The sequence below is a fragment of the Telopea speciosissima genome, chromosome 2 (genome assembly GCF_018873765.1).
Source record: "Telopea speciosissima isolate NSW1024214 ecotype Mountain lineage chromosome 2, Tspe_v1, whole genome shotgun sequence".
Taxonomy (NCBI): domain Eukaryota; kingdom Viridiplantae; phylum Streptophyta; class Magnoliopsida; order Proteales; family Proteaceae; genus Telopea; species Telopea speciosissima.
Genome location: NC_057917.1, coordinates 66,281,237 through 66,297,164, shown reverse-complemented (window position 1 = coordinate 66,297,164; position 15,928 = coordinate 66,281,237). Strand labels below are relative to the sequence as shown.

At 37.9% G+C, this 15,928-nt stretch overlaps 1 protein-coding gene across 2 annotated transcripts in view; it reads right to left on the bottom strand.

Annotated features, from left to right (window-relative positions):
- Positions 1-4,155: 4,155 nt before the first annotated feature.
- The window catches only part of LOC122652891 (anaphase-promoting complex subunit 6), a 37,557-nt gene continuing 25,784 nt past the window's right edge, over positions 4,156-15,928 (bottom strand). The window contains exons 11-16 of one of the 2 annotated variants that reach the window (XM_043846777.1): positions 12,927-12,996; positions 12,231-12,313; positions 7,705-7,815; positions 6,881-6,980; positions 5,062-5,097; positions 4,156-4,572 (exon numbers count right to left, since the gene is read on the bottom strand). In XM_043846777.1, coding sequence (XP_043702712.1) covers positions 4,468-4,572; positions 5,062-5,097; positions 6,881-6,980; positions 7,705-7,815; positions 12,231-12,313; positions 12,927-12,996 — 505 coding nt within the window. In that variant the 3' untranslated portion in view covers positions 4,156-4,467. The remainder of the gene's footprint in view (positions 4,573-5,061; positions 5,098-6,880; positions 6,981-7,704; positions 7,816-12,230; positions 12,314-12,926; positions 12,997-15,928) is intronic. The other variant, XM_043846778.1, reaches the window with a different exon arrangement.

Genomic DNA, 15,928 nt, shown 5'->3' with positions numbered 1-15,928 from the left:
TCAACCCTGCAGCTATTACCCTCAGAGCTATTGTGACTGCCAGGGAACAGGAACAGAATTGCACTGAACATCGAAGGAGAGAAGTGAGATTGATTCAATGGCACCCTCTAGTTGGTCCTTTTATGAAATTTAATGTGGATGGAGCTAGTCAGGGTAACCCTGGTCGCGCTGGCATGGGAGGAGTATGTCGATCATCCAATGCCACTTTCATTTGTGGTTTTTCACAAGGACTAAGATGGAATTTTGCTTTGGTGGCAGAAGCTCTTGCAGTTCTGGGAGCCTTGAGATTGGCAGTAGTTGGTTATGCAATTCCTCCTTCCATTACGGTTTTTATTTTTTCCCCCATAAGTTTTTTCTTTCTTTCTTTTCTCTTGGATTAGTTTTCAGAAATGTTGTGTGTAACTTTGGCGGGTGGATGCTTTCTGAAGCATGATTGAGACTATTTTATAGAAATAAAGGTCGATAAAAGCAGTGGAGTGAGTGGTTGAGGTGTTGGCACTTACAGAGGCACGGGAGATGGAGCAGGGTAGTGGTTTCCTCGAAATGAACCATAGAAGAAGAGAAGTGGAAGGGATCGGGACAAATGTAGCAGAAAGAGAGTCCAAGCCCTTAACAGCTAGGTCGTTCCAACAAGGTGCTCCTCCAACATCGGAGAAACAGACGCTAAGCTTTCCCGAAACCATTACCCATCGAAAGAATAATCCAAAGGACCAATGGAATAAGGAAAAACCCTTTGGAATTGAGAGAGTTCATAACCGATCTTTCATGGTTGATTTACCTTCGATTCCTCTCTCTGCTCTTGCATTTCGGAACTCGGCTAGGCAAAAATGGTTCCAGCGGCATCACCGAAATCCAGTTCGTCATCATCTCCACCACCACCAGCGAAATCATGGAGTGGTTATCCCATGACTAATCCATCTGCTCCTCCAGTCAGTAGGTTTATCGCCGGAGATGGCACAGAGTCCTGTAAGCAATCAAATGACTTAGGGTAGTAACCGGCTATGGGAGGTAACAGCTAGTTAATGTTAAAGATAAGTTTAATTTATTAAACGGATAGGATTAATCTAAAATTATTCTAACGGCTCAGATTAAGCCGTTGCGTTTAACAAAAATACCCATAGCGCTGCTACCACTCACTCTAAACATATAAACAACTTGGGAAAAGGATCTCTGTCCGGGAGTGTGGTCTATGCCAGCACTCCCATGAGTCTATCTCTCTCTGCCCCATGTGAAAAGACACCTCTACCCCCTTGTTTTAAGGAGGAGAGAGATTGACACATGGGAGTGCTGGCGTAGGCCACACTCCCGTACAGAAAACTGCTTCCCAAACAACTTATACACGATTTCGATTTTACTATCCAAAACCGTTATTAAATAGTTCGATTTTAGTTTGACCTAAAAAATCTTGCACCAAACCAAAACAACCATTTATGCTGGAACCAAGCTGTTTAACGAGTCCAATCCCTCTGTACGTATGTGTGAGAGGTAAGCACCTGTCCCATTTTTGCCATTTATAAGGGGAAGAGGGGTGTATTAATGGAAACAGAAAGGACAAGTGGTTACCTCTCAATGGAGAGAGCACACGTTTAATTTTTTTCTCCCCAAATACACTTTGTGACCTAAAAAGTAGTGAATGTTACATATGTCTGTCATGCACCATAATCATACGTGAAGCAAACATATATATTTGTGTGTGTGTGATCCTGCCGCCAATCGGGTGGAATGAGCAGTGGGCAAGTGCTTGGTAGGTCAACAACCAAGTGAACTGGGCGGGGCACTCAATTAATGGGGAGCACACTGAGCACAAGATCTCGATCTCAATAAGGAATTGGAATCAGGAAGGGGAGGCATGAATCAATGCGATAACAAGGGGCGAAAAGCGAAAGTGTGGTTCATCCTCTAAGATAGAATAGATGTGAAGGTTCGAATCAAAGATATTCGCGAGACGGCCCATAAATCTCAACCAATTGCATAGTTGGTGGATCCATGTAATTATGTGTTGGAAGTGTGTTCAACATATCCGAATTTTTATTAATATTTAAATTAATTTTTTATGCATGATTATTGAGAGGCTATGGTTGTCCTTAGATATTCCTTAAAGTCGTTCTTGGCTAGGGATAGGAATGGACATCCTATTCATATGGTCATCATACTATATATTATTTGCAATGGCGATTCTCAGATACCAGTATGAATGCATATATGGCATGTGCATTGAACTGGATCACATGAAAGTCTTGCATGTGTTTCTACAAGTTGTTGAGGAATGACCTGTTGACTTGAGAGGTCTTTGTTGTTGCAATTACACATCATGGATTTTGACGCATCAATAGTTGATGTCTCATTGACTATATATTGGTGTACTAAATTCATGGTGTTTGATCGTGAACGAGAGAGTCACTCAACATGGAATCCACAACCCTACTATGGACTATCAATTGGGGAGAATGCCTATGTATGATTGGACAAAAATCCAGATCCGGTAACATTTTTGTAAAGTGTTTACAAACTGTTTTGAAAACTAATATTACATATTAAGAATATTGTTTTATTAATTATTTTTTTGAAAGATATTTTGGATTAATCACTGGACACAAAATCTCTGTACTAACATATTCGATGCATTGGGGTTTGGTAGTAATAACTTTGCATGCTCTATAGTCTAGTATGTGATATTGTTTAGTGAAATTATCAATATGCAATTAATTAGATTAAGTTGCAAACATATCTACTACTGTAGGGATTTTTTTTTGGGTAAAACTACTTTAGAGAGTTAATGATATTAATTTATCTAATAATTATCTTAATAATATCTTAATTAGATTAATAATATTTTAAGATATTTGATCTAAATAAAAGGCCCAATGGGATTCTACTTCTTCCCTCTATATAACAATAAGGCACTTGTCTTTGTAGGGAACTACATTAGTCATTGTATAGTACCAAAAATCCCAAAGACAAACTAGGAAGGCCACTCTATTTGGTTATTCCCTCTCCCCCTTCTCCTTCCCTTTCTGTGTTTAAGATTTTCAGAAACTTAATTCTGCAGGTAATGAGATACATTACTCTGTAAGTACGACCACTCATTAAGCTTGGAAATGTTGTGTAATTTTCATTTTTTGAAAAAAAATATGACCATTCATCGCCTGCAAATTTATTAACCTGCTCTGTCAAACCCACGCTAGTGGGATTTTTTATTGCAAAGGGGGAAGGGGTATGTGTTAAGAACATGGAAAGAAAACTCAATTGAAACCTGTCGAAACCACCGAGATATCTTGATTTCGTAGGTTTTAGAAACGAGATGGAGGGGTATTTTAAAAACTACATGATTTCGACTCGGCATCGACAGTTTCGACCATGTTTCAACCATGTTTCAGTCGAAACATGGTTGAACCACTTTGAACCAGGCCTATATGATACCTCATCTCGACCGAGAAAGGCATATCTCGACTTGGTTTCAACAGAAATCCCTCCAACCATGGTTTTCCCATAAATGAAAAAAAATACCAAGTTTCAAACTGGTTTCGGTTGGTTTCGACCAAATCTCGGTTTCAGTCCCGTCGTAACCCGAATTCTTGATCCTTGGTTAAGAAATCAGTATCAAAACTATTACGTCATCGGCACATATTCATAGGAGAGTGGTTAGAGTCCTACAACGTCCCTTACCAAAGAAAAAATCTACAAGTGAGTTAGCTAACTTAATGATTAAATGATTTGGCGGAAAAGGTATACAGGGATACTTGTGTAAATAAGCATGCATGACTGTTAGTGGGCAAACCTTGACGGATCGATTAAGTTGCTCTATTGCAACTTGTTGGTTGCAAATTCAAAACTTGAAAACAGCCTCTCGTGCGAAACAGGGGGTTGAGACTTTGAGGGCAAAAAATATCTGATACAGTCAATACGGAAAGATGCATATCGGGTATCTTTATCTTTGTTTCTCCCGGATTCCAATTTCGAGGGTTCCAACTTCCAACCACCGATCTGATTAGAATCTAAAATAATGGAAATCGATCCTGTGTCCAATTTTGGGTTTATAAACCTTGCCGGCGAACTTTATCCCACGATTGACCATTTCAACAAGACCCGAGTCCTACTAACCTGCATCCCTTCCACAGTTCCACTGTTATATGTTTGATTGCAATTGATGAATACTTGCTGTCTCAAACTTCAAATGCAAATTATTATTTGGTTACAAGAGTTCCACATCCAAGCTTCAACCCTTCAACACGAAAAAAAGATAAAACACTTGCGTATATTGTATAACAATATCACAGAATAATAAACACGGAAAATGTTTCTATTGCTGCAACATATAACAAATAAAGTTGCTTACCAAAAAATATATAAATACTAGCAAACAATGCTATTAACTATAATATTACCTATTTCACAGGTGCATATTATACAAGATATTACAACACTTCCTCAGCAGTTATAGCTCTATTGCCAAGCATTTACTCGGTTTCAATGATACTCACTTTCGCTATCAGAGCTTCTGCGGCATTCATCCACAAGAGCAAGCGTTAACATCTCTGTGCAGAACTGGTCATCCGGTTGTAGCCATAAAGCCTGATCATAAGGACAGACCATGTTTAAATTAATCTTGCATAATGATAAAAGGATGTACCAATGACTATAGACGGATCTAAAATTTAATTTTCTAGTTCTTGAGTTACAGATGAATACATTTTTTTTAAATATAAAACAAGCTCAAGGACACAGTTGAAAACAGGGAACAGAAAGAAAAAAATCACTTTATTTTTCCTTTTGCCAATTTAGCATGGACCAGGATTAAATCAGAGTTAATTAAAGGGCAAAAGATCCCCACACAAGCAGTGTGGGATGCTTTCCAACACAATCACATTTTTACCATGTGGCGCACTGACACTCTCCTCTCTGACCATGTAGGTCCCCTGTTGACAATCATTTCCCTCGCCATGAATGGTATGGCGTGGGAGATCCCCCCCCCCCACATGAGCAGCGTGGGAATCCCTTGCCTTTCATTTAAAAGAATAAATCATTGATGAACAGAAACAAATAGGAGCTGCAGCAATTTACCTTGTGGTAATATGTAATTGCAGCATTGAAATTGTCCTGCACAGAAAAATTCAAAGTCATCAACTCATAAAAAATATCCAAATCCAAACAATATATGATTTAAAAAAAAGGGAGGGGAGGGGAGGGGAGGGGAGGGGGGGGGAAATAGAAACTAGAAGATAAGTCTGCAGTATGTGCGCTTCCCAACCAGGTCATTCCATTTTCAAGTACAGTTTTTCATTTGATCAAAGAGTTGTGGTATGGAGGTCAATCCCATAATAAGTTCATGTAACCAGAGATTTTGGTCCAAACCTTGCAATTGAATCCTTTTCTTAAATAATAACATATGGATTACAGACTAACGATTGCAATTTCACTTGAATCTTGCAATTCGGTTTGAGTCAGATAGGTTTTAATTCAGAATCTTCTAAAAAGGTTTTGTTATTTTTTTTCAATTAATTTTCTTATTTCAAGAAAAATATAAGTTGCTTCTATTTTAAACCCCTCTTACATACATCATTGAACTAGATTTTTAGATTCTTCAAAAATTATTTCAAGAGATTGAAGGGATTTAGGTTTAAAGACCACCAAGTCCTACTTCCAAAAGTCAAAATATCTTCTAAATTTTTTTTACAAAAACATGGCCACATATTTTTCCCTTTTTGCAAAGTAGTGGGTTGAATAGATACATAATTTTCAAACTTCCATCGCCTATTCTTCTGGAAAATGAAGGGAGAAGGAGTATACCACCTTTAGAGAAAATCTGTAATTTTATCCATAGTTGCAGTTTAGCTTGGTCAAAGTGAGGAAGAAATTCCTCATCACTTCTAACCTATTACTACTCGGCAGCTTCCTCTTGTTTTCACAGCTCACACTGGTATGTATGATTTTATCCTCCTTCTCTATGCAACCTTTTTCTCTTTTCTTTGAAGAAAACGGACAAGAGAATGACACACAGGAGGATTGTGCTAAAGTTAGATGTATGTGTACTTATGATGGAAAATGAGTCCAATAATACATGTGAATTTGCTTCAGATGATCATAGTCAATTGGTTATAATTTGACAATAATCAATAATTACACATAATTTTCATTCATAATTATCTGGTTAAAAATAGATTTAGTTATTAAAATTGGAAATAAGAGAACAAATGGATTCATTTAGATTCTATAGAATCGTTTTTAGCTTTGGTAACCTGTCAGGAGCTCAGCATGGTAACTCTTCCTGAATCAAGTATTAAACATCACCTTAAAGACAAATACAGATAGAAGTAAACCACGTCAGTTGAGCTCTAAGCTTTTATTTGTTTTACATAGAAACATCCAAACAGGCTTGACAACTTCCCCACAAAGTTTGCCCCATCTTCAGATTCCGAGAATCACATCACATCCAAATGAATTTACAACATCAAATTATGAAAAGATTTTGATCCAAGCCGTTTTAACAGCCATTAGTTGTAACTTGTAAAGAGCAGCCCAGTGATTATGAATTCAAGTCTAAATGTGCTTTCTTTCACTAGAATCATGGTTTCCAACTTGAGATCCACCTGTTCCAACATGGATCTGGAGAATATTGGGTCAATCCTAAATAACATTATATAGTGGATTATCTTTCCAATGGCAATATCATAATTATCCAAAGTGGAGTGGATTATCTTTCTGATGGCAATATCATATTGATCCAAAGTGGGTGTCTCAGTCCTGTGAATGAATCAGATTGGGATTTGATTGGACCAGCAATTCCTATACTCAGACCATTACTACAACAAAATTCATATTACTGTACATAAACTCAACCTCAGACGTGAAGTTCCAAAATCCAAAATGCGTATCAAAGTACCTGTAGGTGGTAAGTGTATGCTAGACCAGCATAAGTGCTCAAACTTTTGGTTGACAAGGCAAGTGCTTTCTCATAGTATGAGATTGCTTCAGGATACATCCTGTGACATACAAGAATTGTTTTTAAGGTTTAGTATGGTCAGATAATACAACAGATAGTCTACCAATTCAGTTATGCAGTTCATTTTAGCAATATGGTAGCATTGGAGCAAAGAATACTAGCCTAAAAAGGGAATCAATAAAAAAAATATGGTACAAGAGGGGAAAAAAAGGAGAAAAACATGATGGAGAGGGAGAAGTCCATCATCAAATAACAACAATCTGCACTGCAAATCATCAGTTTTCTACTATAACACACCAGATTAGCAAATTAGATATGCCTGCAATTTAAAATGGACAAGAAATTCAAGGACTGAAAAACAATCTTTTTAAAGCCAAACCATACGCTGAACAGTAACAAGTCAATAAACATGGTTTGAATAGCCAGTTTCAACAGTTCAAAACCCATAGTTGGAGGGGCGCCTAGGTGACAAGGCACCCTAGGCGTGCAGTATATGTAATATAGCAATGATAATTATACAATTATGCTTATATGCAACATAGAAGCCATATCAATGTAATATGATATAATTATGCCAGTAATGATCTAATATGAGAAAACCAACATATAATAAACAACGCATAGGATATAATATAAGCATATTCATCAAAAAACAAAAGAATAAACATAACTCAACATAAACTTGTGAGGTTTGAGAATTAGAGTTCACACTATGAGTAGAGTACCATTGGCATAATCTTACACAAGTTGTATAGCATACATACTTTAGTTTCCTCAACGCATGTGCAAGATTCACCACAGTTGGTTCCCACATTTCACTTAAACAAGGAATCTGAGCCAATGTCTTCTCAAACCACCACACAGCTTTTTTATACCTAAAAGCATATATAAAAATGATAGATAAATGTTGGCACTTTCACTCAAGTAATAATACAATATGAAATTTGTCAAAACTCAAAAATACACAAGGTTTTGAAATCATCAATAATGAAAAGGAATAATCAACCAAATCAAAAGGCAAAAAAAAATATTTAAAAAAAAAGAGTAAATAGGGAATGCTGCCACAAAACCATCATCCAGCCCTGATTCTATGAAAGTAAAATCAAATTTGGTGCTAATTAGAAATCAGTATCAGAGGCTAGCGACTCCTAGTAGTTCATATCAATATAGAAGGGATTGTCAAGTAGTTGGCAAATTCTTCTAGCAAAAAAACATTATTACTTTCCATGTTGGTTAAGTTTCAAAGTGAATTTGTTGGGTGTAACTAGTTGAAATGGATAGGTTAACAAGATTAGGTTACCAATCACATGTACTCTTGCTTCATCTGAAAAATTACTTGTCCCAAAGAATGAGCGGCTCCATTTTATGTTACAATATGTTCAAGACTAGAGAGAAACAAAAGGAGGAAAAAGTGCACTTAATGACAAACACACAGGAATAATATTTAAAAATTTCATTCCACTTAAGATAAGGTAATTTTTCTTAGTTTACCCACTCAAATGAGCAGTTGAAAGAATGTACACCATCACTCATCAGCATCTTATGACTGGAGAAATATAGTGACGGAGAATGCCTGGTAAAAACTGAATTTCCTCTATTTCTGCTTCCTCTTTTGTGAGTTTAGTGAAATATTATGACATAGTTGTTGGGATGTCTCAGCACTTCAAATAACAAAAAATATTACAGCGAAGAACCAAACCCAAGCTCTAATTTGTTATTGTGATAGCAAAGCGGGACCAGCATAGAAGCTTCCCTAGGTTATAAAACCCATTTGAAATAGAAGAGCAAGCAAAAGTTGCAAGAAATGGCTAGACTCGATGGGCTGATCAGCTTCCTATGTTTCTTTTATATTCAATTTCACCTATTCTGACCAATTGGGGTATTTATTAGATCATGGAAAGAGATTTACACCCAATTTGGCAATGTTCTTAGAACACTCCAGTAACGTTGACAAACCAGACCTTATGTGTGCTCATTCTGAGTACTCTGGCACAGGATTAATGTTATGCTTAGACAGTTTTCTGTAATTTTAAGACAGTTCTGGACCCCTTTTTGAAAGAAAAACAGATTCTGGGACAAAAGTACATAAATTCTGGATAGAAGGGCTTTCAGAAAGGATCTTGAACTGGAAGGGGTTGTCCGTAATATCAGAAAGTATATAAACACAAGTTTAACAAAAGACGAATGATTGGTGCACTTCCTGATAAAGTTTCTGGAGTTGCAGAAACACCAAGCAAACTGATCGAACTCTCCTCAGGCAGCTAAATCAATTAACACTTTAGGGTTGAGTTCCTAACCCCTAAACCTCTTAGAAATAGCCAATAATAGACCCAAAAATCAGGTATAAAAATAATTTCTGCAAGATGGATCTGGCAGCAGATACTAAAATAGATCCGCAACCAAGCTTGTGAGTCACCACTTTAGTGATATCTCTTCACCAAAATCTATGGTTAGAACCGAATCTAGTCAGGGAAATTGCAAACAAAATCTCAGACCAAACTGGAGTCGTATTGATGTAGGACAAGACATGAAAAAAAGAGGCCAAACACTGTTCACGTGAACAGTGTCACAGCCCCTTATTTTGCCTTGGTGTGAATGCTACTAGAAGATCTTGTGGGGCCCAAGACCAGATCATGTGAAGACTTTTTAGAAGGGTCAATTTTGTTTATGTATGGGGATTTAGGAGCTTAGTTTAGTTTCTATTTTCAGAATTATTCTCTTAAATATTTTGTGGTTGTCTATTAAGCAACCTTAACTCAGTTTAGTTTCTAATTTGAGATTTAGAAAGTAAGTTTAGCTTTTATTTAGAAGTTTCTATTTCCTTGAGTTTCTATTTTCAGTTTGTTTCCTTTTACTTGCAAGTTTCTAATTTTTTCTTTACTTGCAAGGCAAGCATAGCTGCCCATAAATATGTAATGCCCTTAGAGCCCTACCCCCACCCCCACCCCCACCCCCAAACAAACGATTTAATGAAGTTGATTATTATTGCTTTGAGTGAGTTTTCTCTTGTCCATGTGTGTGACATGAAGGCTGGGAGGCCTGGCTGAGAGAACCAAAATCCTAGGGCTGAGAGAGCCAAATCTCCTTATCCCCCTTTTCTATTTCTCCTACGTTCTATTTTCCTATTCTCTTCTTTTCACTGCCTTCTACACCCAACCGAGCCACTCCCTGCTGTGATTTGTGATTGCAACTATTGCAATCAACTGCTGCTGAAGTCCAGAAGATATTCTCCAATCAAGTCCTTGACTGCCGTTGCTGTTCATCACAAGAGAAGGATCGAAGCACACTCCTGCAGACCTGTTTTCTGTCCTGCTGCCTGCAACAATCGAAACAGCTTTTCTCTGAAGCCTGAGCCCTGATCCAGTAGAACTTTGGAGGAATTCTTCACTGCTACTGGCCATCCACTCGATCCAAGTTTGAGCCCCTGTTGCTGGTTGGATTGGCCTGCAGCCCTAAACCTTCTAATTTGGGATCTTCTCCATATCCCACAATTCAGCCATTCAAACTGAGTGAAACTTCCAGCAGTGTTTCACCACCATACAAGCAACCTTCGATCCAAATTTGTTGGATTCCAAAGGCTGGTTTAGTTTGAGCCCTAACTTTCTAATTCTGCCCCCTTGTTTCTATTTTGGATTTGTGGGTTTACTTAGGACTAAATTAACCCTAATTTAGTCTTACATTACGTATGATGGACCCACTGGCCTTTTTTCTCAGCCCAACAGTTCCGCCGCCTACAGAGTAACACCAATAAAACAAAAGGGAACTCAGATGGTAAGGAAAATAAGTAAAAGATTAAGGAGGAAATCTGCGCAACTGAATTGAAGAGAAATCTCAGTTCCCATGAACCGAGTTGAAAGTTGCTCATGAAATTTCAAAGGTTTCCCCTTCAAATCAAGATTTGAGAAATTCTCAACCATTAAAAAAAACCATCCATTAACCATTCTTCGTTCCAGAATCGTTTACGCTGTTACAGTATTTATAGACTGAATCCTAAGGAAGAAAATAGAAACTAAATATTGACTAGAATCTTGCCTAACATATGTAATCCCTTTTCCTAAAATTTTCCCAAGTAATACAACTCTAGAAACTTCTTGAAGTAAAACATAGAAATCAAAACTAATCCCATATAGGACTCAAGTCCCCCATACTTGAACTCATAGAGTTGGCCCATTACAAATAAAAACCCAAGAACAACTAGCCCATGACCCATATAACCCAATAATAGTCCTTTGAATTTAGACTGGATCAAGCCCAATTGACCAGATCTGGGCCTCTACCTGCATCATTCAGGCTTACTTCTCATTTTCAGTTTATGTCTTGTCAAAACATTAAGTGGTTCAATATCATTTTGGGTATTTATACTAAACTCAAGATTTAAATAAGTTTTTTAGAAGCATTTCCGCTCCAAAAAAAAAAAAAAATAGCAACATAATCTAAGGTCAGTAATTAATTTTTTTCACAGGTTTATGAAGGATTCTGTTACGCTTACTATTGGTCTTTGAGGCATTATCAAATCCTAATCATGGTGACATGGTTTTTTCTCTTAGGAGTCTAGGATTCTAGTGAGACCTAGATTATCTCTACCTAGATTATCTCTTTCCTCCTCCTACCCTTATTTCCTTTTATTTTATTCACAAACTCTTAGGACAAACTTAATTATGGGCAGACTCAATTCCCATTTGTTTTTCTCAAACCTTCCCTTACTAACACACCCTAACTTCCTGACCATGGTTCTCAACCTCTAAACCCTATCTATATGTACAGCTTGTCACTCTTTCACCAATAAACCATCGTTGCTCCATGATATCATCACAAACACCAATTAGCCAGACCCTCTTTCACTGTAGAAAACCGTAATTCTTCTAAAAGTCACCCTAGTAACCACAGATCCAACTTCCTTACAGCTCCTACATCACATTTGGGCATAGGCTCATAAGTTTCCCATCATAAATTCAAGAGCAGGCTGCATGGAACTCATCATAGCAAAAATAAGCAGAGTCAGCATGCATTCCAAAACATTGGATTTATGCAAGTGGACAATCCTTTCATGCAGTATTTTCTATTCACATGGCACTATAATCTGTTTAAAGACGAATAAATGAAATAGTCATCTTACAAGATTGGCTGCCAAGACAAGAACCAAAGATTCTTGCAAGCATTGAACAAGAAGTTGTACTCAAACCATTAGGCCATTTTCTCCAACAAATACATTCAGTACTTAATATAAAAATCATGACAGTGCTGTATGACACACAGAAAAAAACATTTTGCAAGGTCGAGGTTTCCTTACTCCTTCATGTGATATGCAACAACTCCAAGTTCATTATAAACAAGAGGATCAGAAGCGCAAATGGTTTTAGCCTCCATGAAAAACTGAAGCAGGAAAAAAAACAAAGATAAGATTTTGAAATTTCATTCATGAATAGAAATTTTGTTCTAATCACTCAAAAGTTCAGTGAGCAAACAAAAGAAAGTTATTAACTTGCTTTTTTGTTCAAACTTCAGAAATCAGAATATACAGCCTAAAGAGCAGTGGACCAAAAAAGGTTTCATAATATCTCGGAAGCAGCAAGTTATACTCTGGGACAATGCATGAGGCTGAAACATTTGTAATTGAAAGCATAAACAAACTGGCAAATGGAAGCTACATGCTATTTGATGAGGAGAGTGTTAGAGAAACAGTCTAACCCTTTGGGAATCATCATCTTTACTAGTTATGAGAGATGACGATAAGACAGCCTAACCCTACCAAAACTGTTTACAAAGGTGCTCTCCAAAAAATAAAATAAGAAATTGATATCATTCTATGTGAAACAACATGGAAGCAGGTTTTCATAAGATCACTTCTATACCAAACCTAAGGCGTTCCTGCATCAATGTTCAGTAACATCTACAGGATAAATAAACATAAATGACTTCAGACATCCAACTCATCTGCAACGAGTGAACTGCAAAGTACAGCTGTGTAAACAAGCATGAAAGTCACCTCTTCGGCCAGTTTAAAGCTGTGTGTCCGCATGCATTCCATCCCAATGTATACAGTTGGTAAATGGCACCTGGAATAAGAGAATAACAAGATTCAACCTGTAAACAGAACATTACAAGTGAAAAGAGGATTTTGATTGCTATAACATGCACAAATAATAAACATTCAGAAAAATGTCGTATTGAAAGAACAAAAACAATAAAAAGTTAAGGCTTTTAATAGCATCACTCTTGACAGATTGCAAAACTTGATTTAATTTTGTTGAGTTATATATAGCCCGAGGGGCATTTTAGGGTTTTCCCCCTATAGTCGATTCCTAATTAGAATCAACTATGGGGGTATTATTGTACTTTTGATATTTCTTCTTTTATTATAAATAAGGGTAAATTACACGTCACCCCCTGGTTTTCAAACGAAACTCAGATCACCCCCTAGTTTTTGAAAAAACTTAAATCACCCCCTCTACAGTAATAGTGTTAGTCTGCTGTTAGTTATTGGTGTGAAAGGACTATTTTACCCTTGTACTAAAACGTTAGAATTAAATTTACAATACTACCCTTCCTTCATCTTCAACATTGGTCAAGGGTAGTTTAGCGATTTAAATTTATTTAACTGGCTGACATCATCACTTAAAAGCATAAAACTAACAGTAGGGACTAATTTGTCATATTGGGGTCTAAACCAGGGGGTGATTTGAGTTTTTTCAAAAACTAGGGGGTGATCTGAGTTTCGTTTGAAAACCAGGGGGTGACGTGTAATTTACGGGACTGGGTCAGGGTGATCCTATTGATCACTCAAGCATTCAGTTCTAAGGGTTGCTAACATGGTATCAGAGCTAAAACTCTGATCTACAGAGCAGTATTTTCAGTTTTTTGTTTTTCTTTCCTTCCCTTTCTCACCACGATTTGATTCTACCCCCTCCACCACTCTCGGTTCTTCTCACTCCTACAGGGCAGCAACTATGAGGTGATCTACTGCAGATTTAGATGCTGCCCTCAATTCTACCTCATTGAAGATTGAAGACTACAGGTATGACCTAATTCTGCCGGCAGGTTTCTTCCATCTTTGGAGATCGAGTTCTTCCTACACTTGAAGACCAATTTCTGTTGTTTTTTGGAGATTGGTTCCTGCTCTTATTGGTACACACCCTTTCCTGTTTGAAGACTGCAGCTTTGGATGAAGTACAACTCAGATTCAGCCCTGAGATTTCTCCAAAAACAAGTTTTGACCTCATTTTGTGACAAAATTAGGGTTTTTTATTGGCTCATCAGAAAGAGCTAATTTTTGGAGGACTTCTTCCCCACCACTAGAGGGAAACTCGGTTCAAGTTGCAGCCCATTCTGACGGTGGAAAGTGCTGCAACCTCAAAACCCATCCATCACACTCAATTCAGGTTTCTACCCATCTAGGGTTTTCTATTTACTCATCAGAAGCTGCTGATTTCGGAGGATTTATTGTTCACCACCTGAGGAGGATTCGATCCAATTTTGAGCCTATTCTGATGGCTAAAATTGTGGGTTTTCAAATCCCGTCTATCACACTCTCTTGACATTATGTTTGATCTCACTACAGCTGAATCAGATGGTTCTGCTTATCCTGAGTACCTTCCTTTTGCTTCCCCCCACTAAATTAGATGGGACTAATTACCTGATGTGGTCTAGATCTACTTACCTTACCATTGCTGGTCGTGGCTACACAAGAGTACAAGACACCTGCACAGGATCGATGGCTATCTCATGATTCCATGGTAATGTCCTATCTTCTCCATTCTATGCATGCTTCCATTGCACCTGGTTATCTTCTCTTGGATATTGCTGCCCAGATATGGAAGGCTATCAAGGAAACCTATTCCCAGGTTGGGAATGATGCTCAAGTATATGAACTGAGGAAGAAAATTCATGATACTAAAAATAATGAATTAACTGTCTCCCAATATTATACAGAACTTCGTAAGTGCTCGCAGGAACTTGATCATTACTCGGATTATCAACCCACCACTGCTACTGATATTGCTACCTATCGCAAACATGTTGATAAGATTCGAGTATATGATTTTTTGGCTGGACACAACGCTGAATATGATCAGATTAGAGTCCAGATTCTCAGTAGGGATCCTTTCCCTACTTTGGAGCAATCTTATGCATTGGTTTGCATTGAGGATTGACAGCATTCAGCTATGCTCCACCTTACACCTGTAGACAGATCGGCCTTACATACTGGGACTGGTTCAAACTCTACTACTGTTGACAATTCCAAAACTGTTAAGGAAGCTGTCAAATGTGAACATTGTGGTAAACAATGGCACACCAAAGCCACATGTTGGAAATTACATGGGAAGCCTGCCGATTTTGAAGCAAATCGAGAAAAAGAGGGTGATAACAATGGTCGTGGCCAACCTACTGCCAAGGCCAATCAGATTGACACTACTACCACACCTCCTGTAGACACGGGTCTATCTCTGGACGAACTTCAGGCTTTCCGTCAGATGTCGAAGGCCTCTTCTACCTCTGCTACCCAGGCTTCTACACTTGCTGCCTCTTCTGGTTCTACATCTAACTTTGCCTCAGGTATTTCTGTTGGTAGTCAGTATACAGCGACAATCTCCAGCCCATGGATCATTGACTCTGGTGCTACTGACCTTATGACAGGTTCTACTCTTTTTCATCAGTACACTCCTTCCTCTGGGAAAGATACAGTCCGTGTTGCGAATGTGTCTCTTTCCTCTATCTCTAGAAAGGGATCTATTTGTTGTTCATCTAGTCTTACCCTTATATCTGTGTTACATGTTCCTTCCTTCTCTACTAATTTATTGTCCATTCGTAGTCTTACAAAGGACCTAAACTGCAAAGTAACTTTTTTTCCATCTCATTGTGTCTTACAGGATCTGGTGACAGGTAAGATGATTGAGGTTGGTAAAGTGCATGGTGGTCTCTACTTGCTTGATGGTGGTTCACAGCTACTGTTCCAACTCACACCCATCAGTTACATTCTGTCTCCTCTGA